Source organism: Penicillium alfredii, assembly GCF_028826965.1.
Source record: "Penicillium alfredii strain IBT 34128 chromosome Unknown utg000009l_segment0_segment0, whole genome shotgun sequence".
NCBI classification, from domain to species: domain Eukaryota; kingdom Fungi; phylum Ascomycota; class Eurotiomycetes; order Eurotiales; family Aspergillaceae; genus Penicillium; species Penicillium alfredii.
The window spans coordinates 3,487,417-3,512,638 of NW_026622706.1; the positions used below are offsets into that span (position 1 = coordinate 3,487,417).

At 52.4% G+C, this 25,222-nt stretch overlaps 9 protein-coding genes across 9 annotated transcripts; 5 read left to right on the forward strand and 4 right to left on the reverse strand.

Moving 5' to 3' along the window:
• Positions 1-171: 171 nt before the first annotated feature.
• Positions 172-2,507, reverse strand: NUU61_007232 (sodium:solute symporter family protein; the record flags this gene model as incomplete). Its single annotated transcript, XM_056657757.1, has 4 exons — positions 172-1,497; positions 1,567-1,844; positions 1,895-2,156; positions 2,220-2,507. 4 exons carry the CDS (start codon positions 2,505-2,507, stop codon positions 172-174), a joined length of 2,154 nt encoding a protein of 717 aa, XP_056510557.1.
• A 623-nt stretch (positions 2,508-3,130) lies between these two features.
• On the forward strand, positions 3,131-3,969 carry NUU61_007233 (xenobiotic compound monooxygenase DszA family; the record flags this gene model as incomplete). The annotated part of the gene is made up of 2 exons (XM_056657758.1): positions 3,131-3,357; positions 3,396-3,969. 2 exons carry the CDS (start codon positions 3,131-3,133, stop codon positions 3,967-3,969), a joined length of 801 nt encoding a protein of 266 aa, XP_056510558.1.
• A 541-nt stretch (positions 3,970-4,510) lies between these two features.
• On the forward strand, positions 4,511-5,333 carry NUU61_007234 (uncharacterized protein; the record flags this gene model as incomplete). Its single annotated transcript, XM_056657759.1, has 3 exons — positions 4,511-4,843; positions 4,945-5,059; positions 5,131-5,333. The coding sequence occupies 3 exons, from the start codon at positions 4,511-4,513 to the stop codon at positions 5,331-5,333; spliced, it is 651 nt and encodes a 216-aa protein (XP_056510559.1).
• Positions 5,334-5,932: 599 nt separating this feature from the next.
• Positions 5,933-6,454, reverse strand: NUU61_007235 (uncharacterized protein; the record flags this gene model as incomplete). Its single annotated transcript, XM_056657760.1, has 2 exons — positions 5,933-6,229; positions 6,281-6,454. The coding sequence occupies 2 exons, from the start codon at positions 6,452-6,454 to the stop codon at positions 5,933-5,935; spliced, it is 471 nt and encodes a 156-aa protein (XP_056510560.1).
• Positions 6,455-6,691: 237 nt separating this feature from the next.
• On the forward strand, positions 6,692-10,365 carry NUU61_007236 (ATP-dependent RNA helicase ECM16; the record flags this gene model as incomplete). The annotated part of the gene is made up of 2 exons (XM_056657761.1): positions 6,692-6,892; positions 6,952-10,365. 2 exons carry the CDS (start codon positions 6,692-6,694, stop codon positions 10,363-10,365), a joined length of 3,615 nt encoding a protein of 1,204 aa, XP_056510561.1.
• A 279-nt stretch (positions 10,366-10,644) lies between these two features.
• On the reverse strand, positions 10,645-11,304 carry cwc21 (U2-type spliceosomal complex subunit CWC21; the record flags this gene model as incomplete). The annotated part of the gene is made up of 1 exon (XM_056657762.1): positions 10,645-11,304. The coding sequence occupies one exon, from the start codon at positions 11,302-11,304 to the stop codon at positions 10,645-10,647; it is 660 nt and encodes a 219-aa protein (XP_056510562.1).
• Positions 11,305-12,422: 1,118 nt separating this feature from the next.
• On the reverse strand, positions 12,423-15,463 carry NUU61_007238 (mRNA-binding protein PUF3; the record flags this gene model as incomplete). Its single annotated transcript, XM_056657763.1, has 6 exons — positions 12,423-12,844; positions 12,904-13,459; positions 13,510-13,788; positions 13,837-15,134; positions 15,193-15,349; positions 15,422-15,463. The coding sequence occupies 6 exons, from the start codon at positions 15,461-15,463 to the stop codon at positions 12,423-12,425; spliced, it is 2,754 nt and encodes a 917-aa protein (XP_056510563.1).
• Positions 15,464-20,109: 4,646 nt separating this feature from the next.
• Positions 20,110-20,655, forward strand: NUU61_007239 (uncharacterized protein; the record flags this gene model as incomplete). The annotated part of the gene is made up of 1 exon (XM_056657764.1): positions 20,110-20,655. One exon carries the CDS (start codon positions 20,110-20,112, stop codon positions 20,653-20,655), a length of 546 nt encoding a protein of 181 aa, XP_056510564.1.
• A 1,096-nt stretch (positions 20,656-21,751) lies between these two features.
• On the forward strand, positions 21,752-25,104 carry NUU61_007240 (mannose-ethanolamine phosphotransferase GPI13; the record flags this gene model as incomplete). The annotated part of the gene is made up of 2 exons (XM_056657765.1): positions 21,752-21,966; positions 22,092-25,104. 2 exons carry the CDS (start codon positions 21,752-21,754, stop codon positions 25,102-25,104), a joined length of 3,228 nt encoding a protein of 1,075 aa, XP_056510565.1.
• Positions 25,105-25,222: the final 118 nt, after the last annotated feature.

Below are 25,222 nucleotides of genomic sequence, written 5' to 3' on the forward strand. Positions count from 1 at the left end.
CTGATGATGCTGTGTGCATCGTGATGCTGAACCAGGTCTCTGGTAGGATCTCGATCGACCCTCGGACCCCCTTCCCTGGCACCGATGAAAGGATCAAAAAAGATCTGAGCGTCTAATTGTATGCATCTGTGTATTCTATCTATAGAAAACCAAAAGAAAACTCTCCAGGGCTCAACCGCGGGTTTTCATACTCAGAAACTCTCGCGATGATTTCCACACCCCTCTCGCCCCGGTTATGATTTCTCGGCGTCCGTCGTAGAGCGGGAAAATCACCACGGCGCCAAATGCTCCGAACTGCCAGATGATTGCCACGGTGGTCCACCCCGAGAAGAACGACTTGGTGAAGATATAATTCCGATAGAGTGGCAGCGGCCAGGCAACAAAGGTGACTAGCACCACGACGACAAACACAATCAAGGCGATCTTCAGCCACCAGTACAGCTCGCGCAGAGTGGTCTCGTCAAACGGGTGCTGGATGTCGTCAAGACTGAGCTGGGTGGACGAGGATGAGACGGGTGCAGGGGTGCTCGCTAGGGTCTTCTCGCCGACTCCACCCACGTGTTCTAGGTCTTTGGTATTGGTGCTTTCGGGGCGGGGGTTTTCGGGGACGGGCTTGACAGAGCTTGGGGCCATTTTCTGGTCGTCCTTTTGTTCTTCCTCGCTGCTTTCGTTGAGGGTCGATGTGTCGGACGCTGTGTGCAGGTGCGCGGAGTCTGCAATTTCGATGCGGAGGAACTCTCGCCAGTCGAATTTGTGCGGCTTGTATAGCGAAAGAATCACCGAGTAGAGAGCTGGGGTGAAGAATGATCCAATGGCTGCATACAGAGCCGGGTATTCGTTTGAGGTGGTCTCAATGCTGACAGCGCCGTACATGGACTTCGCTGTGGCTAGCCAAATAGCTAGACCGGTGAAGAAGCCAAGCACGGGTGACAAAATTGCCGCCAGTCTGGTTTGACGTGACCAGAATAATGTGAGGATTAAGGGAATAATCCCGGGGCAGGAGATCACCGGCCGCAAGTAGTTGATCCAAGTCATGTTGGCGCCTCCGTAGTTCATGGCAATGGAGATACCTGTAATGAACACACCGTGGATGACCACCGTCAGATGGCTAACGTGCACAAGCTTCTTGTCGGATACTTTGGGGTTCAAGTACGTCTTGTACAAGTCATAGGACAGAATGCTGCTGACGGCGATCATCGACGATGACACCGTGCTGGTCAGAGCCATGAACAGCAGGAAGAAAAATGCGATAATTCCGCCGTCACCAAGAAGTGCTTTAAGCGTGTATGGCATTACCATGCCCATGCTAACCTCAGCGTCGGTCAGGGAACCGGGGAATGTTGGGAAAATCGGGGTATTATGCAAAGCCCGAGCTGTCAGGCCAATGACGGTTCCCAGTCCCCAGGGAATACCAAACACAGCAATTGCAGCAATGTTATATCCGGGCACAGTTGCCTTGACTTCAGTTGCAAATGATTTCTGCCAGAATGCAGTATCCTGGTTGATGGCAGGTTAGCAAGAAAACCACAGTCTAGAGCAACACTGATACTCGATTTCGGTACTTACCATGACCACAAGGGCCAGATTACCAAATTTTAAAATCAATCCCCAAATAATAGCACCCTTGGATTTGAACGTGAGCAGAGAGCCCAGGTAGTTTCCAGGGACATAATTCTCGCCCGCCGTGGCCGCAACCTTGTCATAGAGACCACCCAGTCCCCCGACCGCCGAATGAGTCAGGACGGAAATGGTGAAGTAGATGATAAGGATCAAGGCAATAGCCGTGTGAAGAAAGTCCGTGAGGAAAGTGGCCTTGAGACCACCCACCGCAGTGTACAAGACCACTAGAGGGTTTAGTAAATAGTGGATACTCAGGGAGTATAAAAGCACTCACCTCCCAAAGGAATCAGAATTGTAGCCGCAACAAAGTTCATTCCCGAAACACCATATATCAGCTGCGAGCCCGTCATGATCATCGAGGCGCACCCAAAGACGTTATTGGTGAGGTTCAGCACAATAAAGACCAGATGCCCGATCTTGCCATATCGCATGCGGATGATCTCCAGCGACGTGTAGGCATAGGGGACTCTGATTTTGGCCATCACTCCCAGAGCGGCCATCAGTGCAATCTGGAAGCAGAGGCCTGATCCCCACCACTGAAAAGTCGTCAGTATTTCACTTCTTATAGTCCATCAATTGATCTAGTCGAGACCACATACCAGAGGAACTGCCAGTCCATAACGGTAGCACATGGCCGCGGCCAGCACCGTCTCATTGATCCACATCCACGATGAAAACACCGCCGATGCCGTTAACCCTGTTCCTACGGATCGATTGGCCACGAGGAACATCTCCGATTTGCCCGAATCTTCGGAGAGATAGGCCTTCTGGACGCGCACAGCAATCAGAATCACGCCGCAGAAGAGCACGCCCAGCCCAATGAGCAAGCCATAGGCTGATCCTTGGGGGATCAGAGCCAGCTTGGAGGTGTCTATCTGGTTAGACATGGTGGATGTGTCGAATTGCAAGCAGACGCTGGCTCTCTGGGTGGGCAGTTAGACGGCTTAAATGAAGACCGGGATATGAGCGGATATGAGCAGAGACTATCATATCTTAACTTTTTTTTTCTTGCTTAACGGCATTTTGGAGAATGTGGAGAGCTATCGGAGGGTTGTGCTTCAATCAGATTCGCCATGTGGTTATCGCGTCTCGCATCGTCTGTATCCGTAATTGCGTTATGCGGAATCAGGCCGAGAACGAGTGCCTGAGTGAATCAAATGCTGTGTGACACAGTAGGAAGCTATCGACAGCTGCGAAATGGTCGTTGCGCATTGGCGTGCGATGGGGAGATTCGCTGCGCGGATTGCGTGCCCTGCGCTGGCGATGGCGACGCATCCTCAGTGCAAAACGGCTAAACTCCACTGTGGTCTCTCGCCCGAGATGCCATGAAATTACCTTGATAAGTCGATGTCACCATACTCAGTGGAATCACAATTGTTTTCTTGTTCGGCAAGTGGATGGTGGAGGATGGGGACAAAATGGACTGCGGTCGCCGACGTGTCTTCAAGAACTCTTCTGCCGCATCGACACCCTCGAGTCTGGTCAGCTACCCCAAGGGAAAATAACCAAAATGGCAGAACCCCATCATTCATCTACTGGCAAAAATGGCAATGTCACCAAGGAGTTCATCCTAAATGCCTTCGTGATGAACACCCCTGGCCATTTGGCCCCAGGACTATGGAAGCATCCTCGCAACAAGACAGACCGGTATAAGAAGCTCTCTTTCTGGACAGATCTAGCCCAGTTGCTGGACAAAGCCAACTTCCATGCCATGTGCATCGCCGACACCTTGGGTCCGTACGATGTGTACAAGGGGCCGGCCAACATCGAGCCAGCCCTCGCATCCGGGCCTCAATTCCCGTAAATGACCTGCTCTATCTCGTGCCCGCCATGGCCGCAGTCACAAAGAATCTAGTGTTTGGAGTCACGGCCAGCCCCACCTACGAGAAACCCTATGCGCTCGCCCGCAGACTCTCGACTGTCGACCATCTAAGTGAAGGTCGGATCGCATGGAACATTGTCACCTCTTATTTGGATAGCGCGGCACGGAACCACGGTCTCAAAGAGCAGATCCCCAATGGCGAGCGATATGCTATCGCCCACGAATATATGGACGTGCTCTACAAGCTCTGGGGAGGCAGTTTCCGGGACGAATACCTAAGCCACGCAGACCAAGCGGGCGCGCTGGCGCTCTTTGGCGGCTGGACCGGAGTCAATCTGTCCGGGTACAACGATGATGAGGATTTCCGGTTCAGCGATTCGCCGCGAGTTCAATCCATCGTTCGGAGATGGTCAGTCACGGTGCCAGGCACGGACAACCTGCCGTGGACCAATCGCAGGATCGTCGAGTATTTGAGCGTGGGCGGGCTCCAGGCCATGCTAATCTTAGTACTCGGCCGATCTATATAATTTGCAGACCCCTGCAACATAATAGATCTGACATATTCTTTTCTATATTTTATAGATATAGATATAGACATATCATATTTTCATGGCCTCTTCTATTTTAATCATGTTCTCTAGACCCGTAGGTGTAGAATATCGCGAGTTGACCCTTCGGGGCTATTCCGCACAATTCTGGAGTGCTTTGGTCAGACACGACTAAGCCGGCCCCGGGGTTAATAATCCATTCCCAAGTTGATTCCCCCCGACTTCCGCTGACTACGCCAACACTCGGTGCCTGCCGAATGCTTTCTGATTGACAAGCATGAATCGTGTCGGGTGAACCACGAAGCCGTCGGGCTTAAACGCCTCAATTGCCGAGGACACAATTGCAGTGGGGGCGCCATTCTATTTTTTTTTTTTTTTTGCTATATAAACCCCTCCACCGGCAGTCCATTCAATTCAATTCCAATTCCAATTTCACAATCCTCCAAGTCCACAATCCGATTGACTTGAACACTCACCTCTCATAACCACCCCATCTTCACCCCAACCTCGTCAATCCATCATGGGCTCCACCGCCGAATTCAAGAACCCCGCCACCTCCACGCTCTTCGAGCTGGTCAAGTCCCGTCGCACCTACTACGGCCTCAAGGGCGAGAGCCCCATCTCCGACGATGCCATTGAGCGCATTGTCCAGGACTCGGTCCTGCACGTCCCCAGCTCTTTCAACACCCAGACCTCGCGGGTGGTTCTCTTGTTGAAGGAGGAGCACCAGAAGGTGTGGGATATTGCCATTAATGCCCTCGAGGGTCTGGTGACTGCTGGTCGCGTCCCGAGGGAGATGTTTGAGAACAGCACGAAGCCCAAGCTGAATGCTTTCCGTGCTGCTTATGGAACTGTGCGTGGTGCCTGTCTTTTCTGACTGTTTCCCGTTTACCGTGGGGCAAATATCCATGGGAGGATGATTCATGATGAATGCTGATTGTGTGTTTCTTTCAGGTTCTGTTCTTCGTCGACTACGACAGCCTTGCTCCCATCAAGGAGAAGTTTGCTATTTACGCCGACAAGTTCGATCCTTTTGCTCAGGAGTCGAATGCCATGTCGCAGTACCTTGGTATGTTCTTTTTCTCTTATTTTCTGTCTTCCGCTTTTTGGGGCTTTGAATCTGAAGCTAACTACCAACAGTCTGGGTCGCCCTGGAATCCGAAGGCTTCGGTGCCAACCTGCAGCACTACAGCCCCCTGGTGGATGAGCAGATCACCAAGACCTGGGACCTGCCTGCGTCCTGGAAGCTGGATGCCCAGCTGGTCTTTGGTCTGCCCGCTTCGGAGCCCGCGGATAAGTCGTTTGCGCCCATCGAGAACCGCTTCAAGGTTTTTGGTAAATAAGAGCCCAAATGGGGATTTCAGCAATATACCCGGGTTTTTAGACTATGATTATAATAGAGGGAACATATTTCCACGAATATTAATACCAGCATGACGCATTGCATACTGCTATATTCCAGGATATCTGGTAGACAGTTTCTCATTCCCAGCCATAGGGCCTTGCAGCGAACCTGGCTGCTCTTCGGTCCACCTCTGCTTTTGCCCATGCATTGAGCGCTCGTCTCGTGGTTCGGGAGTACCTGATCACAATGGCGTAAGGGCCTGTACCACCATAGAACATCAGCGATCCATTGCAGACTGTCGAGTCCGTGCAGTAGGCTGAGTTTTCGAAAGCCTGCTGAGAGACGCACCGGGTTCATCGATCTCATCAGCTTCCATCCTCTCTGCCATACCAAATGGAATGACACCGGTGCTGTTTTCAAGAAACGTGAAGATTGGGGTTCTCGGGTCACATTTCATTGCAATGTGCAACCACACAAGACAAATTGAATCGGCACCAGATGCTCTTCGCCAATTCAAAGATCAGCCAAGCAGAGGCGGGATATTTGCTTTGTTTTCTTTTCTTGCCGTCCAGATATGATCGCAGCTTTTCAGATACATTAGATGCACTGCAAAACGAGGTCGACCACAGCAAAAAACGCATCTCGATCTGTAGTTGCAGTGCCAAGACCCAACCCAACGACAAGCAATCGGTTTTCACCAGGCGTCTTGGTGGCAATGGCAGACCCGATTTGGCGGGCAAGCAGTTGGCCCACTGTATCCTGTCCAGGGGCATGGCCCCCAAGTAAAGATGTCGCCGTCAATCCACTGAGGGGCAAGAGACTATCATCGGCACCCTCGGAGATGGTGTGCAAGCCATCTGTCCCCGGATTGCGGTTCTCGAGCGGGACATGCAGCTGGAGATAGTTAGAAATAGGACATTACACATAAATTTGACCAGAACGAACCCAGTGTGCCAATCGCCCCCCTTGCGAAATGGTGACCATGATCTTATCGCTAAAGCTCATGACCAACACTTCTGTTTTGACGCCATTGACCAACCCCGCAACTTGTTTTGTTGGGACGGGAAATGGGAGAGCAAGAGATTCTTGCAGTGCATTGATGTCGAAAGACTCGACCATGGTTTCTTTTGTCTATCCACAGAGATTGGAGGAATGGGGGTCTCACCCCGCGATGCTTTGCTTTGGCTTCTTTTGAAGGCGGTCAGGGCGCGATTCCCCACTGTGGATCGGCAGTACTCCACCGCCTTTTCAATTGCCTCGATTTTTTCCCGGCGAGAGGATGCGCTGCTACTGCTGATTCTACTGTCACTTGTGCTTTTCTTATTTTTCTGGTCAGGGTGTCTGTGCTTGCACACGATGCCGAAATTCACACCCCGTCAACGAAAGCAAAAGCACCGGCAGAAGGAGCCTGCTGCCCCGGTGGACACCAATGTCCCAGAGCTTCAGCCCGTGTCCAAAGATGAGAAAGAGGCTCGGAGGCAGAAGTTGCGGGAGGAGCTGCGAGAGCCGCATTCCCATGTGTCCTCAAAAAAGCAGAAACGCCTGGACAAGTATATTGTACGTGCGAGAGCAACAACCGCCCAAAAAGAATACAAGACCTCTAATATCCTGTGCAGGAAAATAAACTGAAGAAAGAAGAGAACCTCGAGCTCCTCAAGAAACTGGCCAATTCCAGTGTCGATACTTCCGGCCTGCAGAGCTCCAAGGAATTGGGCAAGCGCAAGAGACACGACGACCACCACCAACCCACACCGAGTGCTATTCCCACGCCACAAGATGTCTCCGCGCCCGATCTCTCCGGAGATGAGACAGACGAATCTGACCTCAAGCTGAAAGCATCCGACCCCGCGACGGACCCGGAACCGGCGCCGAAGCCACAGCCCGATCAAGCATCCATGGGAAGCGGATTGAAACGACCGCTCGAAGTAGGGCCCGACGGATTTCCGTTAATAAAAAAACGCAAGCGTGCTGCGAAGCCGGCACCGCCACCTGTAAAAGAAGTTCCGTGGGAAGGTTTTGGGTCGGATGATGACGAGGCAAATGAGAGTGAACAAGACAATGAGTCGGATCAGTCAGAAAACGAGGCCAGTGAGGGTTCTGAAGGCGAAGGTTCAGAAGACTCCGACGACCAAACATCCGAAGATACATCAGAAGATACATCAGAAGATGAAGAGAACGATTCAGATGAGGAAGACGGTGATGAACCGTCTAAAATCAAGCCTCGTCAGTCGGCCTTCAAGTCTTGGGCAGTACAACAAATCAACGATGCTGTCGGCTTCAAGCCCACCTCCGGCCCAATTGTCACCGAGCAAGAGCAAGCATTTGTACCCCCTCCAAAGCCAGCAAAAAACACAGTCGCTGAAGAAGAGCCCCTGCCCCAAGAACTCCAAGTGACTCAGGGCGATCCCAACCGAAAAGCTTTCAGTGTTCCCGTCAGCCGCTCAGAGGAGATTCAGAGTGCCCGTATGGGGCTTCCAGTCGTTGGCGAAGAACAAAAGATCATGGAGGCAATTCACAACAACCCCACGGTGGTTATCTGGGGTGCTACGGGTAGCGGAAAGACAACTCAGCTGCCACAGTTCCTCTTTGAAGCTGGCTATGGTCACCCTGACAGCCCCAATCCGGGCCTGATCGGTGTCACACAGCCTCGCCGAGTTGCGGCTGTGAGTATGGCGAATCGCGTGTCTCAGGAGCTGGGTCAATATGCCGATCAGGTCTCGTATCAAATTCGGTTCGAGACGACCGTATCTAAGAAGACCGCCATCAAGTTCATGACCGATGGTATCCTGCTGCGAGAGATCGCAGATGACTTTGCTCTCCGCAAATACTCCATCCTGCTCATCGACGAAGCGCATGAGCGGAGCGTGAACACAGATATTCTGATTGGCATGGTCAGCCGTATCGTCGATCTGCGCAAGTTAATGAGCAAAGAAGACCCGTCCGTCACACCCCTGAAAGTCATTATTATGTCTGCCACTCTGCGCATTTCAGACTTTACACAAAACGCAAGTCTCTTTCGCCAGGGACCGCCTCCCTTGGTCCAGGCGGAAGGTCGCCAGTACCCCGTCAGCGTCCATTTCGCCCGTCGCACGCATCGTGACTACGTCGAGGACGCGTTCCGCAAGGTCTCGCGAGGTCATCGCAAACTTCCTCCCGGCGGAATGCTGGTGTTCTTGACTGGACAAAATGAGATCCGGCATCTCTCCAAGCGGCTGAAGCAGGCCTTTAAACCCACCCAGCGAGCCGACACCACTCAGGCGAAGGTGCAGATATCCGCCAACGATGCACCCCTGGAGGCAGAGGATCTGGAGTTTGGTGGCACAGAAATGAACAACACGGGTGCGGATGACGACTACGACGACAGCGATGTGGAAATCACCGGACTGGATGACGAGGAAGAGGACGAGGAGTTCGATATCGGCGAGGATGCCATGGACTCGTCGACACGGGTTCACGTCTTGCCTCTCTACTCGCAACTGCCCACCAAAGAACAGATGAAAGTGTTCGAACCGCCGCCAGAGAATTCGCGACTGATCATCCTCGCCACCAACGTCGCCGAGACATCACTGACAATTCCCGGCATCAAGTACGTCTTTGACTGCGGACGCGCCAAGGAGAAACAATTCGATTTGTTCACGGGCGTCCAGAGCTTCCAGGTTGGGTGGATTAGCAAGGCCAGTGCCAACCAACGAGCCGGTCGAGCCGGTCGAACAGGTCCTGGTCACTGCTATCGCCTGTACTCCTCGGCGGTGTATGAGGGCGAGTTGGCCGAGTATACCGATCCGGAGATCCTGCGCACCCCCATTGAGGGAGTCGTCTTGCAGATGAAGAGCATGGGTCTCCACAACGTGATCAACTTCCCGTTCCCCACGCCCCCAAGCCGACAAGGACTTGCCAAGGCAGAGAAGCTGCTGAAGAACCTCGGTGCGCTCTCGGGCGACGGCCAAGTGACACAGATTGGCCGCCGTCTTTCGACATACCCGCTCTCTCCCCGGTTCGGCAAAATGCTCTATATCGGCCACCAGCATGGCTGCATGCCGTATGTCATTGCCCTCGTGGCGGCCCTCGCCGTGGGAGATTTGTTCGTACCCGAGAACCAGGCCGATATCACCATCACGACTTCATCATCCAAAAACAAGGATGACGAGGACGACAGCGAGGACGAAAGGGTCTACACCAACGCGGACCGGCTCGAAGACACACAACGCGAGCAACGCTCCAAGGACCACGCCCGTGCACACCGACTCTTCAGCAAGCACGACGACACTTCAGACGCCCTGAAATACCTCTCCGCAATCTGCGCATACGCCTACGCCTCCGACGGCGACGCCTTCAGTGAGCAGATGTTCCTGCGCGCCAAGGCCTTCAAAGAAGCAACCCAGCTACGCAGCCAACTCACCGATATCGTGCGCTCCAACAACCCAGGCCTGGTCCCCGCCTACACAGCACGCCTACCCGAGCCCTCCGCAAAGCAGCTCAAGGCGCTGAAGCAGATCGTCACAGCCGGGTTCATCGACCACATCGCCATCCGCGCCGACCTGGCCCCCGTCCCGCCCGAGATCCCGCGCACCCCGCGCCGCGCCATCGACGTCCCCTACCTGACATTATTCCGCTCGCGCGACGGGCCCGTCCACGATCTGGTCGACCGCGCCGTCTTTGTGCACCCGTCTTCTGTGCTCGCCAAACTCTCGCCCAAGGAAATGCCCCCCTACATTGTCTACTCGCATCTGCAGCAGTCTGCTGCTTCCGTCGTTTCTGCGGATCACACCCCCAAGATCCGGATGTTCCCGCTCGGCGCCCCCAGTGCCCTGCAGCTCTCAGCTCTCGCTCATGATACCCCGCTTATCGAGTATGGGAAGCCGATTGGGAAGACGGAGCTTCTGGATGGAGTGCCGCCGCGTCGCTCTTGCTGGGTTGTGCCGGCGTTGGTGGGCGATGCGGGGGGTACGGGATGGCCGTTGCCTGCGAAGAAGGTTGTGCAGAAGAAGGATTCGAGGGAGGGCTGGGTGATTGAGAGGTTTGTTGCTTAGAACTGTTTTCTTTGTCTATAGATCATGTGTCTTTGTTGTCTTTTGTATAGATGAATCATGATATCCATATGCGTGACCACGTTTCCTTGTGTACAATAGAGCTTGGAAAGAAAGATGAAAAAAGAAAGTACAGTGCCATGTAGATGCAACCCAACAAGCCCAATCCGCAACGCCATACTGAAGTCACCGAGTCTAGTCATTTTGGAGCCATGAAGAGTGACCAAATGGAAGACACGAGACATGAACAGAAAAAGAAAGAGAAAAAAGAAGAGAAAAAGTTTAGTCCCGTCGATCAAAAGCCCTCCCACTCGAAATCTCCCCCGTCTCCCGATCCTCGCGAATCTTCAAAGCCTTGCGCAACCGCTCCGTCTCCTCGATCTTTGCCTCAGCCAACTCATGCACCTGATACGACTTAAGCTGCCTGCGATCCTTGGGCAACGGCTTCCTGCGGCTCCGGCCGCCCTCAGCACCACCGGCCTCAGCATCATCGGCCATATCAGCCTCGAGCTCGGCGACAAGTTTGCGGCGCAGCGCGTCGCACCGCTCGTCGATTTCCTCCTCGGACAGGACGTGCTGACTAGCATCTGCGTCTGCGTCTGCAGCTGCATCCGCATCCTTGGACTTAGAAGAAGACTTGGTATTCTTTTTGTTGTGGGCCTTCTGCTCCTCTTCAATCCGCTCATTCTCCTCCTCGAGTCTATCCCGCTCCTCCATAACCTGCACCTCGATCGCGCGCCGCCGGTCATGCTCGAGGATCTGCTTGTCGGGAAGCCGTTGCTTGAACGGGCGGTCGGCGGCGATGCTGGAATTTGCGCCGGAGACTGGTGGGTAGGGCGCGCCGTAGCCTGCGTTGCGCGGTTTGATGAAGGCTGTGTTGCGCTGGACGTAGCCGGAGGTGCCGCTTCCTCTTGGGGTGGAGAGGCCCACGTTTGAGGACATTGTAATATATTTGGGTTGTAGATTGTAGATTGTGGGTATTGTGGGTGGTATAAAGTGGGTGAACGGCGAGGTTGGGAGGGGTCTGGGTTGGAGGTTGTTGAAGGTGGTGCTGATGGTTGTGAAGAGTGGTGGCTCCGGGAGCTTGCTTTGCTTTTCTTTGTTGGGTTACTGGTGGCGATGCACTGATGGGATGGATGAGCTAGATATGGCAGGGATAATATAAGAATTGAGGAATGTATAACAGCTGCAGTTCCGCAAACGCTGTTGACTGCCTTTGATCAAAATGCAAGAAATGCGATATGCGGCGATGCGATAGAGGTCACCTGATAATCTACAGTCACCTGACACATGGGTTTCCACGTGATATAGATTACCGGACGATCCATCCATGGATGAATTAAAAGAGCTACGCGAATCTGTCTTGCACCAGCTAAACATAAAACACCCATAAATGCATTGGATAGTACATCACAGCGAAGAGAAAACATCTCTCCAGACCAGTCCAGGGGCACACACCAGCAACACTCTTCATGCGAAGGTAACTGTATACCCGAAGGGGAGAGAGATGCTACCACCCGCTAGCAGGACACTGGGCCCTGCAAGTGGTTTCTCTCCCAGTATTGCTTTTCCCCATTTGTGCCGAATTTCTCCCATGTCCTATGCTGAAGATCGTGAAGAGCGAATATCCTATTTCCCGCCCGGTGACCCCGTAAAACACAGACGCCGAATTCCACATAGAGAGATTGATCCTCGTACCACAGAAGCGAGAAGCATTGGCAGAGAAAAAGGGAAACAAACACAATCGTAAGAATAACAAAGAAAAAAAAATAAACAAAATAATAGTGGAAAAAAGAAGGAAAAAAAAGAGACAAAGATTCAACAGGTCCGAGATCAACACATGAAAATAAAGATAAAAGCATTCAAGGCCCCCTATTATTGCGCCATCAAGCCATGGTCAAGGGAAAAACAAACAAACACATAGACTCGGGTGACTCGTATAACCCGCCGGAGAGATCCCCTGTATGTATACGCCCTTATTAGATAGAAGACAAGAAAGACTCGACTCAGATCGGGGGATTAGAAGAATTATGTGGGCAGGCAAGGATGTGTGCAAGGAATTAGTGGGCACTGGTGACGTCGACCGGGACGGGAACACCGGCGTTACCCGTCTCGGGACTGGAAACCGAGGCCACAGTGCTTTTGGCAAGGCCCTTGGACTCGAGAGAGCTGTCGACTGTGCCCTGGTTGTCCGTCGGCGGAGGGGTGGGCGGGGCCGTGCCGACGAACGGGGCCCGAGGCTGCTCCATAGTGGGGATTGTGCGCTTGGAGGGCTGGGGAGAGGACTTATGCGAGTTCGGAGGGGTGGTCGAGGTGGTGTGAGGTAGAGGACCAGTAACCGGGGAGTTGGGGTCAAAGATGAGCTTCTCGATCGCTACAATCTGTTTGCCATAGCTGAACTTCTTCAGCTGGCTCAGCAGTGGCTTGATCTCCTCAATAAGAGCTTCCCGCTCGGTGCCCTTCAGCTGACCGAGGACCTTCTCTGTTGAACAATTAGCATGCCAACTCCGCAAGGCGAAGGGAAAATCGAGGGCATCTTACGAATTACATAGTTCCCATATTGGTCACGCATGAGACCAAGCAATGGACTCTCGCCGCGTTCGTTGGGAGAGGTCAGAGTCGAGATGATGTGGTGACGCTGACTTTCCTCGCCAAATTCAATGCTCTTCTCGACCACGTTGCTAGCGAACTTGTGCTTGGAATAGGCCAGAAGCTGAGACATGACAATGACAACCATGCGCAATCGGTCCTTTTCCTCGCCATTCTCGATGACGTGCTGGATCACGTAGTTGCCGAACTGGTCAGGGATGAGGTTGGACGTGCAAGCATGGAGCTCAGCCAGAATGGATTCACGGTCTATTTCCTCACAGTGCTCCAGCATTCTCTGAATGACACGGCAGCCGTACGGGTGTGCAGCAAGGCGGTTCACCTGGCCTCGGAAGGCATTGATGATGAATTGCACGTATTGCGAGGGGACTCGCTCGATGGCCTTTTGGATCACATGGTTACCGTTCTGGTCCCGTACACACTTGAGAACATGGTTCTCCAACTCCTTCACCATGGCAGCTTGCTGGTCGGTCAGAATGTGCTCGAGTGCCTGGGCAAGTCAGTACTGGGGTGCGATAGCAGAGGAGTAGAGAAACAAACTTTTTGGACCACGCGACATCCATACATCTGAGTCGACAGAGCCAGCACATGGCCCCGCATCTGGTTCGCCAGGATCTTCTTTTGTGTCTGGTTTCCGTGCTCGAACAGCTTCTGCACAACGTAGTTGCCAAAGACATCCGTCATCAGCTGCAGGCAGTTCGGCTGGATCTCTCGGAAGACCTGCTCCTTCTCGTCACTGTTGGCAGTCTCCAGCTTCTGCTGAATAAATCGCGAGCCGTGCTGATCACCGCTGAACTCAACAACGTGGTTGTAGATGTCCTATCATAGTTAGAAGAGCACAAAACAAACAAGATGTTGAAAGCTTACCTTTAGTTCGTAACGCTTGTTGCCCTTGCTGTTGGCCCGGAACTCTTCGAGGAGGGGGCTGCGAACAACTTGTGCTGGATCATTATCACGGTGCGCTCGAGAGACCAGAGCCGCGGCACTTAGTCCGCCCAGGTGAGCCATGGGGTAAAATCCAGAGAGAGCATTCAGCCGTGCCGTTTGGTAGCCGGAGTAGTCGTAAGATTGAGGGTATTGCATGCGAGGGAGACTGTTGTTCGGAGCTTGCGCCAGTTCTTGCTCCTGGAAGTTTCTCAATCTACGCTCAAAGGCTGCAGCCTGGGTTTCAGAAATAAGATTTCCAGATTGTCGGTACTGCGCTGGGGTATCCACGCCTGGGTAGAGCGGACTGTCCATGCGCGCGTAGTCTGATGGAGAGATAGAGCCGGTGTCAGCACCACGAGCCCGGGCATGATAAAGATGCATGTCGGGCGCACCCTCTGCCGCGTAGTTACCCAATGTCTGGTAGCTAGCATCATCGTTGTTCTGGTACTTGGTGCGAGGGAAAGATCCATCAAACGAGGCGTGCGGGATGTATGGGGGTCGCTGAGCTGCATTGCCGAAGCCGGCATCGTTGAGTTGAAGTTTGTTGAATCCCGCGCTGAGATCAATGGAGCCACTGCCGTATCGACCATCAATGCTGTGGTTGTCGGAATAGAAAGAAGGATGGGCAGAGTGGGTGGGTCGTTGAGGTGCAAAAGAAGCGGAATTGTGGGATACGTGAGAGAGCGAGCTCCGGGCTTGCGGCGGGGAGACGGTGTCGGGAATGCCCGAGGCGAAAGAGCCCATGCCCATTTGGTTGGCCATCTCATCCGATCGTGATCCTTCCAGAGGACCCGAAAATCCCTGCTTCATGGGGAATCCGGTGCCCACCGGACTGCCAGCCAGGCCAGAGTTTATCTGCCGTCGGTTGTCACCGTTGCGAAGGCCGTGGAATCCACCAAATGACATGCCGTCACCCGACGGAGAAACACCTTCGGAACTAGTGTTCAGATAGGGCCGGTGGCTCACGGTCCCAGCGGAGGTGCCAATCCCAGAGGTACGCGGCAAGGCAAAGTACGATGAACCATCGCCTGTCTCATTCATACCAGCAGCGGTACGGTCATTGCCGCGCGTTTGGATGGGCGAGGTTGCCATACCGCGGCTCTGCATTGACAACGAAGTCGGGTTTACGGTGCTCCATGGAAGGTTGGATCGTCCAGTCCAGCCATCAGACTCCGAAGAAGACAATAGGGAACCCGACCCTGACTTTCCTTCAAAGGCACTCTCGCCGATATGTGGGTCTAACATTCCCCGTCAGCCCTGATCCTCCTTCAAGACAAACTTCAAACGAAAACTTACCATCAAAGCCACCACTCAGGTTCGAGTCACCCCAGATGTTGCTGTTCCAGCTGGTCTTGCCAACGCCGAAACCCTTGCCCACATTGTGGTGAGATCCGCGCGTGCGGTCACTGTTCATCCCGGATGAACTCATGTTAGAAGCCCGGCTCGATCGTACCTAGTTTGACCATGTTAGTTCCATCTCCAGCTCCACCCGATCCGATCGAAGTATGGAACCCTCTCCACTCACGTTATGTACGCTGGTTGCATTTGCGGCCATGGTAGAAGCCATTCCAGGAAGCGTCCGATCGAAGCAGTGGTATTCAGGTTATGTACTCGAACTGCGAGTAATTATTTGCAGGTCGTCCGAGATGAAGTGTCTCTTGGGTACTAAATCACAAAGCCGAGACGATTGACCGATGGTGTTGTCGGCCAGTATTTGCAGCGGGCACCAGGCACCAGGAACGGCGTACACGAAGGAATATAAGACTGGCAATACACACATCCCTGGTTAGCAGGGTAATTCACCACATATGGGAAAAGTTGCAACAGGATGCCCCAGGGCAAGGCATACAGGGTCAACAGGGCATCGAGGAGACAACTCACCAAAGGAGGGGACAAGAAGGGATCACCGAACGGTAGGGGAAAAAAAAGAAGCAAAAGGACGAAAACCGACACTTTTTTCGTTTTTCTTCTTCTCAAAGCCCACGAACCCAGGACATGTACAGATTATACAGGATCGAGGCGAAGGGGGACGAAAGGGAGAGCAGCCACGAGCTCAAGACGAAGCGAGCAATGCTTGCTGATCGGGCGGAGAGAGGCTGGGGTTCAGTAACGCGGTACGAGATGCAAGGCGACAAGAAACGAAACGATAAAAAAAAAACTCCCCTTGGTGGGATTTTTCTGGGGGGAATGGAAGCAGGTTTGGCGGGAGGTCAGAATTGAGGAGGCGTCGCGACGTTACTCTGCTCCGTGCATGCTCCAGGAATCTCCCAAAGTGCCGATCGTCCTCATGTGCCTTGTGGAGAGAGACGATCCCCGAGAATTGAAATCAGAGCGTTGGGGGGGACCCTAGATGATTCGCGTCGGCAAGGGGTGATGATTGAAGGAGGGGGAGGATTCGAGTCGCGCCGATGGAGGGGGAAGAGAGGAGATAGTGGAATGCGCTTGTTGCGCAAAAGATGAGAATCCGACGGAGATTAGTGGGTCGATGGATGGGAATGTGGAAGAGAGACAAAGCACGGCATTAAAGTAGTCCAGCTGTCACACAGGCGCCAGCATGACAGCCCAAGCAATGGTTTTGTCTGGGGATGGGTTTGAAGGGGAGAAAAAGAGAGGGAGAGAAAATGGGAGCAACGAAAGGGAGGACAATAAGAGTCACACGAAAACTAGAAACGAGAGAAGGAAATAAAAAGGAAAAAAAAAAAAAGAGACAAAGGTGAAGATGGAAAATGATAGATAAGGTCGGAGAGTCGAAGAAAAATGATGATCAGCCGCGTACGGTAATTACGATGACGCCTTGAGCCCAGGCGATCAATGTGTGGTACTTGGGCCGTAGCCGACGCGACCGCACAAAGCCAGGTACCGCCCACCCTCGCAAGCCGGTGTTTTGGTATTGTCACCCTCAAATCTGGATCGCTTTTTAGACTCCCGGCGCTTCTTTTTAGGCTCAAAGAATGAAATGTTAACTCATTTTGCAACTTATCAAACTAGCACAATTTATATAGAAACAATATAAAAATACATGTAGAAGCAGAGGTTGCACTACCTCCAAAGCTGACCGCCAGATCTGCCATGGTCCAATGCATGAAAAAGATAATAAAAAAACCGGTCCCTGGGACGGCGCCATGTCGACGCGGGTCAACGAGAAAATCTGAAGTCACCTCGAGCCCTAAAAACTACTTCGGCCAAAAGTTCCTAGCGATCCACCCCCGCTAGGGAGAGTTGGGTTGACCATGGGAATAGTCAATATAAGGTCGAAGGATACCGTGGGAGAAAGAAAATCAAATCAAATAAAATCGAGTGATCAACTGTTCAAGCATCGGCAGCTTGCAACTAGGCTTGTTTTCTCTTCAGCCCGAGATTGGACTGTCCGATCGGCTCCACCGATCCTCCAGCCTTACTGGGAGTAAGGTGTGCCCAACATTCAATATATCTAATATTTATAGTATTTATAGTATGGAGCTCTACACTATTCTTCAATAGTCAATTCATCCTGGAGATGTCAAATCTTCTCTCTCCACCTGCCAGATCCTTTCCCAGGGAATATGGATTTTTCTGAGTCTTTTTGTCTCCCCCGGCCCAGGACGGAACATTCTTGGGACAAAAAAGAAAAGAAAGCCAGGGGCCGCCACCGTTCGAACTGTGGATTACCTGCCATTCCAAGACTAGTCAAAGGGTCTCGTTGGTTGAGGGCTTTCTCCTGGTCAGAAACTCAACAGCGGTGGCGAGGGATTTCATTGTATCTTTGTATGATCCTCCATAGATAGAATGCCAAATTAATTAATTAATTCCATCCTAAATGCCTCGGATGCCCTCTTCCCCTTGAGAGTCTCCAGAGAAACTGAACACACAGCAATAGTATAAACGGAGAGAGTAAACAACGCAACTTGGTCGATTTGCATCGGCTCAGCCCCCCTTGCTTCGGCGTCACATCAGTCTGACCCTTGGATCCTAATGATATGCATCCTGCTCATTGACCAAATCGTCATTGCCAGGTCCGCGAGTCATTATCCAGTAATCCTGTTCTTTTCTTTTCTGTTCTGTTCTCTGTTCTCTAATTTTTACTTTTTTGTTTTTACATGTTTTTTTCTTCCCCGGTGAGATTGCGAAAGAGCCCGAGACATCGACGAACAGAGCAGGTCATACAGGCGCAGTCCCCAGGATACTCGCGTTGGGATCCTTGCACAAAGGGGTTGCACAAGTTAGAGTGTCAACCCATTGGACTCGCAGAAACTTGTTCGATTTGTGTTTTCCCCCGGATCTCGGAGGGAGCAAAGCCCTGCCTTGCGTCTGATTGCCATAGACCCTAGTGGAGCCCTAACGCGATGACCGCTTGTTGGATGTGGCTGCTGGCTGGCTGAATAGTGGGCAAACGGTTAAATAGTGCGAATCATTCAGCCTCCTGTCCCGGTTTCCAGGAACTGGGTCGGGTATTTTCTTCTGTGTGCCCTGAGGTTATCGATCATCCCCACTAGGGGATCGTGATATGTTCACTAAACTAATGGTGCCCTCACCATAGTCACTGGAGGGTTTGTAGGAAACACTTCTAGGAGGATCTAGTAGAAAAATAAAGGCAGGGACACGCTGTTATAGCAGATTTCAATCCTGCCTTGATCTCTGGCTGCGTTAGCCATGAGCGCGTGTCATGGGCGAGGCGATCGGATGACAATAAAATTAGACCAATCTAGATGTTGGGTTGGGATATGAGAGCTGTCGCTGGAATATCCTGCAGTTAGGTGGAGACTACTTTGTTGAGGTCGATCGGTGTGAGGTAGAAAACCCCCGAAGTATATGTATCTACTTTGTCTTCAATATCGATTTCCACTCCGCCAACCAAAAAAAAAGCAATGACCTAGCCATGGTTTCTGGTTAAGGGACAATTTTTATTCAAGAGAAAAGCAGGTATATGGTATATGCTATGGTTGCTAGAAGCTGTGAATTATTACCAGGTTTGGTGTTGATGAACTGAGCACTGGACAAATATCTTGACATTCTCGAGCAGCTATATCTTTCAGATGTCCTAATTAAAGTTTTCTCAATATGAATATGTTCGATTAGGTATTGATGGTGGGGGTGGGGGTGGAAATATATATATTGTAATGGTCAGATGGCACCAAGGGTTGGTCTTCGGAGGAGGAATATATATGCAGTGCTGAGATATCGTTCGAAACAACCCCATAGTGGCAGATATATATATACTAACCCAAAGGAACATAAATCACCTTGATAGGCAGCGACCAACTTTGCTGGTATTTGCTTTTGCTTCCATCCAGAACACTACATAGGAGGCTTATTATGATCTGACGTTGTGTCGGATTATTCTATCGGGTCATTCATTCATAAATAATGCAAGTTACCGCCATATCCCGTATTTAGATCCAAGGTATCTTTGTGTGGATGTTTCTCTTATATTCCCTTAATATATCTCTGAAGATGCGCTGGTCCCTGCTTAAGTGTGATATTCTTAGGCCTCGACAAAGCCACACTCGGGCACCGTTACATCACACACAGGCTTGGGCCCAAATGACCCGCCTAAGCTGGCCATGCTCTTCCGAGTAATTTGTCTTTTTCCCATGAAAAAAAGAAGAAAACAAGATTGAATTGATGTTTTGTGCCACTAAATACCGAGGTCGAGTTATACAAGAGCACTGGGGGGGGAAGAGGTAAAAAAGGGAACATGGCATGCATTCAGGGGGGAAGAAAATAAACAGTGGAGCCCCCAGCGCCAGGCACCGACTTATGATTGGCCTCAGGCTGCACGAACCTCTCCATTGAGCGAACAGGCGACCCGCTAAGCCGCGAACGGTTTAGAGCCCAAAGGAAGGGAGTTCTGGCTGTTCTCTGGCTCACTTCTCTCCTTCTTCCCCTTTCTGTTTTCCCTTCATTCTCCATCTCCATTCTTTGCTCCCTTCCTAAAGCAGGTGTCGGCTTCACTCTTTCAGCTACACCTCGCTATCCATTCTTTCCTTTCTCGACTTTTACCTTTTGACGCGTTCTCGACCTCCAGTCCGTGACTCTTCGGTCCATTCAATCACTTGTGTTTTTATCCTACGGATATCCGTTCATTGGAATTTGAATTCAATCTTCGTCGATCTTTCAACTTCTACCTGATAGCCCATATCTTCGATTTCGCTATCAACACACTATCATCACTCCAAAGTCCACAACCACCTTCACCTGCACACTTTTTGAAACTTCACACACGCGACCGACAAAATGACGAATTTGCTCCCCAAGCTCGCTGCTCGTGATGATAAGGATGGTCTTTCTACTCCCATCATCGACCTCTTGATTGCGCTCCTGGTTCTTGTCCTGGTTGGTCTCGGTCTGGTTGGTGGCCTGCTTTTCCTTCGCCGCAAGCGTCAGGCCAAGAAACAACAATCGGTGCTCCCGATCCACAATGGTCAATGCTCGACCTCGACCCCGTCTCATCAACGCCGCTTAACCATCACAACAAACAAAACCGACTCCGTCTTGGTCTATGACGAAAAGCGAAATCTGATGGAAAACTCCTCCAGTCCACCGGCGAGTCCCGTGCCAGAGATTCGGATTACATTCCCTGAGGAGGAAGATGAGTCTGGCAAGCGCAAGTCCGGTCGTATGGTGGTGGTTCGCATCAGCGAGGCCGGCAGTGTCGGCCTGGAACCCTGTCATGAAGAACTCCCTCCATACCAATCCACCGACACCGGTCGGTTCCAATCCCTCGATATTGAGCGGATGGGTGGGTTGAAGGAGAAGGAAGATGTGAGAACCTACGCTTAAAGAGGGGGCCTTGATGATTGAACTGGCAACCCGTTGTCTGTTCGATATCGACCCTCTTTGCATCCACCCTCACCCTTCTTCGACGACCTCCCAAAAGCATGACGAGTACTCTGGCGAACATCTCTGAATTGTTTCCTCCTTTGTTTATTTTTCTCTCCATATACCTATTGCCCCTGGTTTGCTCCATGCGGCTTGCACATATTGCAGTTCGAGGATCCACTCGGCCACATCCACATGCGCCATGGGGCCCAACCCCCTGGCGCCGTTGCCGAGACACGATTGTTTATAGCGAGGAACTGCCGATTTGTTTTGTGTTTCCAGCTTGGTCTATGGCGTTTTGATCTTTTGTGTTATTTTTCATTTTTCCCCCATGTTTCTCCTAACCCTGCCACGTTCCTAGGGTGTGGAGGACATGCGATCTGTTGATTTCTTCTCTTCTCTTCTTCTACACCTCTTTCCGGGCGGTGTCTTTTTTTTCTTTTCGGTGCCACCCCGTACTTTTTTTTCCTCTTCTATTCGTGTGCCTTTTCGGTACCCGGCAGCTGGATAATGTATGTACTTAGTCCTCCTATCTTCATACTCGAATGAAATCCGCAATCCTCGTGTGTTTTTTTTTTGTAGTTTGTAGTGTGCCCTGCGCGGCCAATCAGAAACCCCGTTCCCGAGCTCTTCCCCGTTGTTTCCGTGCCGTCAGAAACTCGGCTTTTTCTCTTTGCTCACTCTTTTATTATCTCCCTTTTTCTTATTTTGATATTCTCTGGTTGCCATTTGGAGCCATGTGTATTCTCTAGTTCGCTCAATTTTCGGCAAGTCGCTCGACCGAGGAGCACAGACAGGGGCGCCGGCCTCGTTCGACTCGCTTTTCTCGCCGTTCCCCGGTCCAATTCTGTGGTTCTTTCCTACGAACTTTACTCGAGACGGGTCAATTGGGTCAAGGCGTTGTTGAACACGGCTTCTCTGTTGTTCTGAAGCCCCCAAACGCCCTGCCTACCGTTCACCGATTCTGTGCGCCCCGTCGGCCTTTCGCTCACAGCACTCGGCACCCGGGGCGCCAACCACAAACCTCGGCCACTTGGTGACAACTTCGCTCGCAGAAATGGTGTCAACACCGACCAAGCGTGTGGGGGATAGCGCAGGCCCCAATGGCCCTAGAGGCGTCTCCGCTGCTTCTACCGCCAGAGGTTCGGACCAGTCGCCTGGTGCGCAGTCCATGAAGAAGAGGAATGGGATACAAGATGACCTGGCACGTCGGCTGGAGCAGGATTTCAAGACAAAACACTTGGGTGTGTTGGGTGTACTGGCGTGGATCCTGTGAGTTTTAAACACCTGGGGATACCTCGTCTTTGGGGGAGGGATATTGTGGTTTAAGACACGGTGCCAGAATGATGGATGTGAGCAAGTACCCGGAGAGCTGACTTGGTATGGCAAATCTGCAGGCTTCTGCACGTTGCCGGCATCTACTTCTTCACAAAGGGATTTCTTCTCACGCGCATGGTCCTCGACAACGCATCTTCCTGCCAGGTGCTTCCCTTCGACGACGCCTCAACGCAATCACACTCGACACCGACGGCGCGCCACGGCGGGAATGGTTGCTGGCATGAGAAATCTTTCGACAAGGCTGTTGTAATCATAATAGACGCTCTCCGATACGACTTCACCGTGCCATTTACTCCGACGGAAGAGAGTGATTCAGCCCACCTCTTCCATGATAATATCCCCGTGCTATATGAGACCGCAGTCAACAGCCCTGCCAATGCTTTTCTTCTCCCTTTCATTGCCGACCCGCCGACCGCTACTCTGCAGCGATTGAAAGGGCTGACCACGGGGACCTTGCCCACCTTCATTGACGCGGGCTCAAACTTCGCAGGGACTGCCATTGACGAAGATAATCTGGTCGCCCAGTTACACAGCGCCGGGAAGAGGTTGGTTCACCTCGGTGACGACACCTGGCAGTCTCTGTTTCCGGGGTATTTCGATGCCAACCTCACTCACCCCTACGACTCGTTCAATGTTTGGGACCTGCACACCGTTGACAACGGCGTGAATGAACACCTCTTCCCGCTCCTTCGTCCGGAAAATCGCACTCAGTGGGACGTGATCTTTGGCCATTACCTTGGTGTGGATCATGCTGGTCATCGCTATGGACCTGACCATGCAGCCATGGCCGCGAAGCTTCAAGAGATGGACCGAGTCATCCGTGATGTGATAGCCGCGCTGGACGACGATACTCTCTTGGTCGTCATGGGTGATCACGGAATGGATAAAAAGGGCGACCACGGGGGCGAGTCGAGCGATGAGGTTGAAGCTGCCCTATGGATGTATTCCAAGCGAGGGGCGTTCGGTCGCTTGAATCAGCAGACTCTCCTGCCGCCCCAACACCCACGAGAACGCTCTGTTCCCCAGATTGATCTTGTCCCAACTCTGTCTCTGCTGCTTGGAATGCCAATTCCTTTCAACAACCTGGGTTCTCCCATCGAGGAAGCCTTTGTGGGACCAAAGGGGAACAACTGGGCAAATTTGGTGTCCGTCAATCGTCTCACCTCCGCTCAAATCAAGAGATATCAGCACCAATATGCAATTGCACGAGGCGCGGGTGACGACGACGAGTCTTTGTCGCTCTGGTCCGCGGCGGAAGAGGAATGGAAGATCGCATCGAAGAGCACAGCCAAGTCCACGACGGTCCGTGCCAGTTATGATCTTTACCGGAAATACCAGCGACACACACTTGATGTGTGCCGTGGGCTGTGGGCTCGGTTCGATGTGTCCAACATGATCGAAGGAGTCATCATTCTGTTTGCCGGTATTGCTGTATTGGTACTTTACGCTCGAGGTCTGAAGGCGGACCGAACCGAGCTCACGCCTCAGTTGCTTTCGTCTATCTGTGTGGGATCTGGGCTGGGTGCTGTGGCCGGTGCTGGGTTGGCCCTTTTTGGCCTCACGAACATGGCCTTGCTTGATATGTCAGTATTACTGGCTGCGCTGGGTGGCATCATTGGGGCCTCGCTCGCTCTGGTGAAGAAGCCTACAAATCTGACTCTGCCTCTCCCCAATGGCATGTGGGGATGGCTTTCTATCTTCTTTACCGTTTCTCAGTCCATCGGATTTGCCTCGAACTCGTACACGATTTGGGAAGATGAGATCCTGTTGTTTTTCCTCACCACCTTTGGCGTGTGTGCTGGTGTTTCGTCCATGCGGCAGAAACTCACCACGGATCGGGTGCTGGGTGTGTATCACTCCATTCTTTTCGTGATCCTGGGCCGTGTGGCCTCGTTTTCCCGTCTTTGCCGTGAGGAGCAGATGCCTTTCTGTCGTTCGACCTATTACGCATCTTCGACCTCCTCTGTCTCTGCTCCCTGGCAGCTTGCCATTCCCTTCTTGGTCATGATTATTCTTCCGGGTGTGGTGCGTGCCTTTTATGCTGGCTCCAAGTCCTACGAAGGCGCCGCCACCTTGTGGATTGGCTTTGCTTTCCGTTTCGGCCTTCTGGTCGCATCGCTGTTTTGGATGCTTGAAGGCGCGGATGACGGCGAGTGGTTTTCCTTGCGCAAAGAGAACCTCAAGTCCATCCGCGTATTCTTGGCCCAACTTGTGTTTGCCATCGCCTTTGGGGCTGGCACCGGTGCCTACCTCTACTCCAAGCCTTGTGTCAGCATCAGCGTGAACAAGCCCCAGCCAGACGACCCCAACAACCCCCCAGCTCCCATCATTGCTGGCCAACAGCAACAACCCCGGACTACGGTGACGATCCTGGGCTTCGGCAATGTGTATGGCACAAGGTTCTTTTTCCTGGTGGTGAACTTTGCACTTGCGATCATCCTTATGCAAAAGCCCATGGGCCAGGGCGCCATCGCGCTGCTCGTATGCCAGATTCTGTCGCTTCTCGAGATCCTCGATACCAACGCCCTAACCCTCACCAACTCGGCCATTGGGCCCGTGGTTCTCGGCGTCCTCGGCTCCTTCTACTTCTTCAAGACGGGTCACCAGGCTACTCCTAGCAGTATCCAGTGGGAAACAGCCTTCATCCCGCTGTCTACCATCAAGTACCCCTGGTCCCCGCTGCTAGTGGTCCTCAACACCTTCGGTGCCCAGATCCTGGCTGCCATCGCCGTGCCTCTCACCGTGCTCTGGAAACGCCCCCTGAAAACCCATGACCGAGACTCCCCTTCATCATCTTCTCCATCTTCCAAGCCTCACAACCCAGCCGCCAAGCTCCTTTCCGACGTCGTCCAGGCCGCCTGCACCCACCTCCTCTATTTGGCTACTATCAACCTCGCCACAACCATGTGGGCCGGCCACCTCCGGCGCCACCTCATGCTCTACCGCATCTTCAGCCCCCGTTTCATGATGGGCGCTGCTGTTCTGGCTATTGTCGACGTCATTCTTCTGCTGTTCGCTGTCACCGGCGTGCGCTGGAGCATTCTCAGCGTTGGCGAGATCTTCGGCTGGTGATTCCCCCCGAGGATGTTGACACTGAGGGATCCCTCAGGGGCTCTTGCTTTGGGATTCTCCCTTGATCGAGCTCCCATTGCTACCATCCCCCTCCTCCCACTTCCTTTTTTCCCTATCT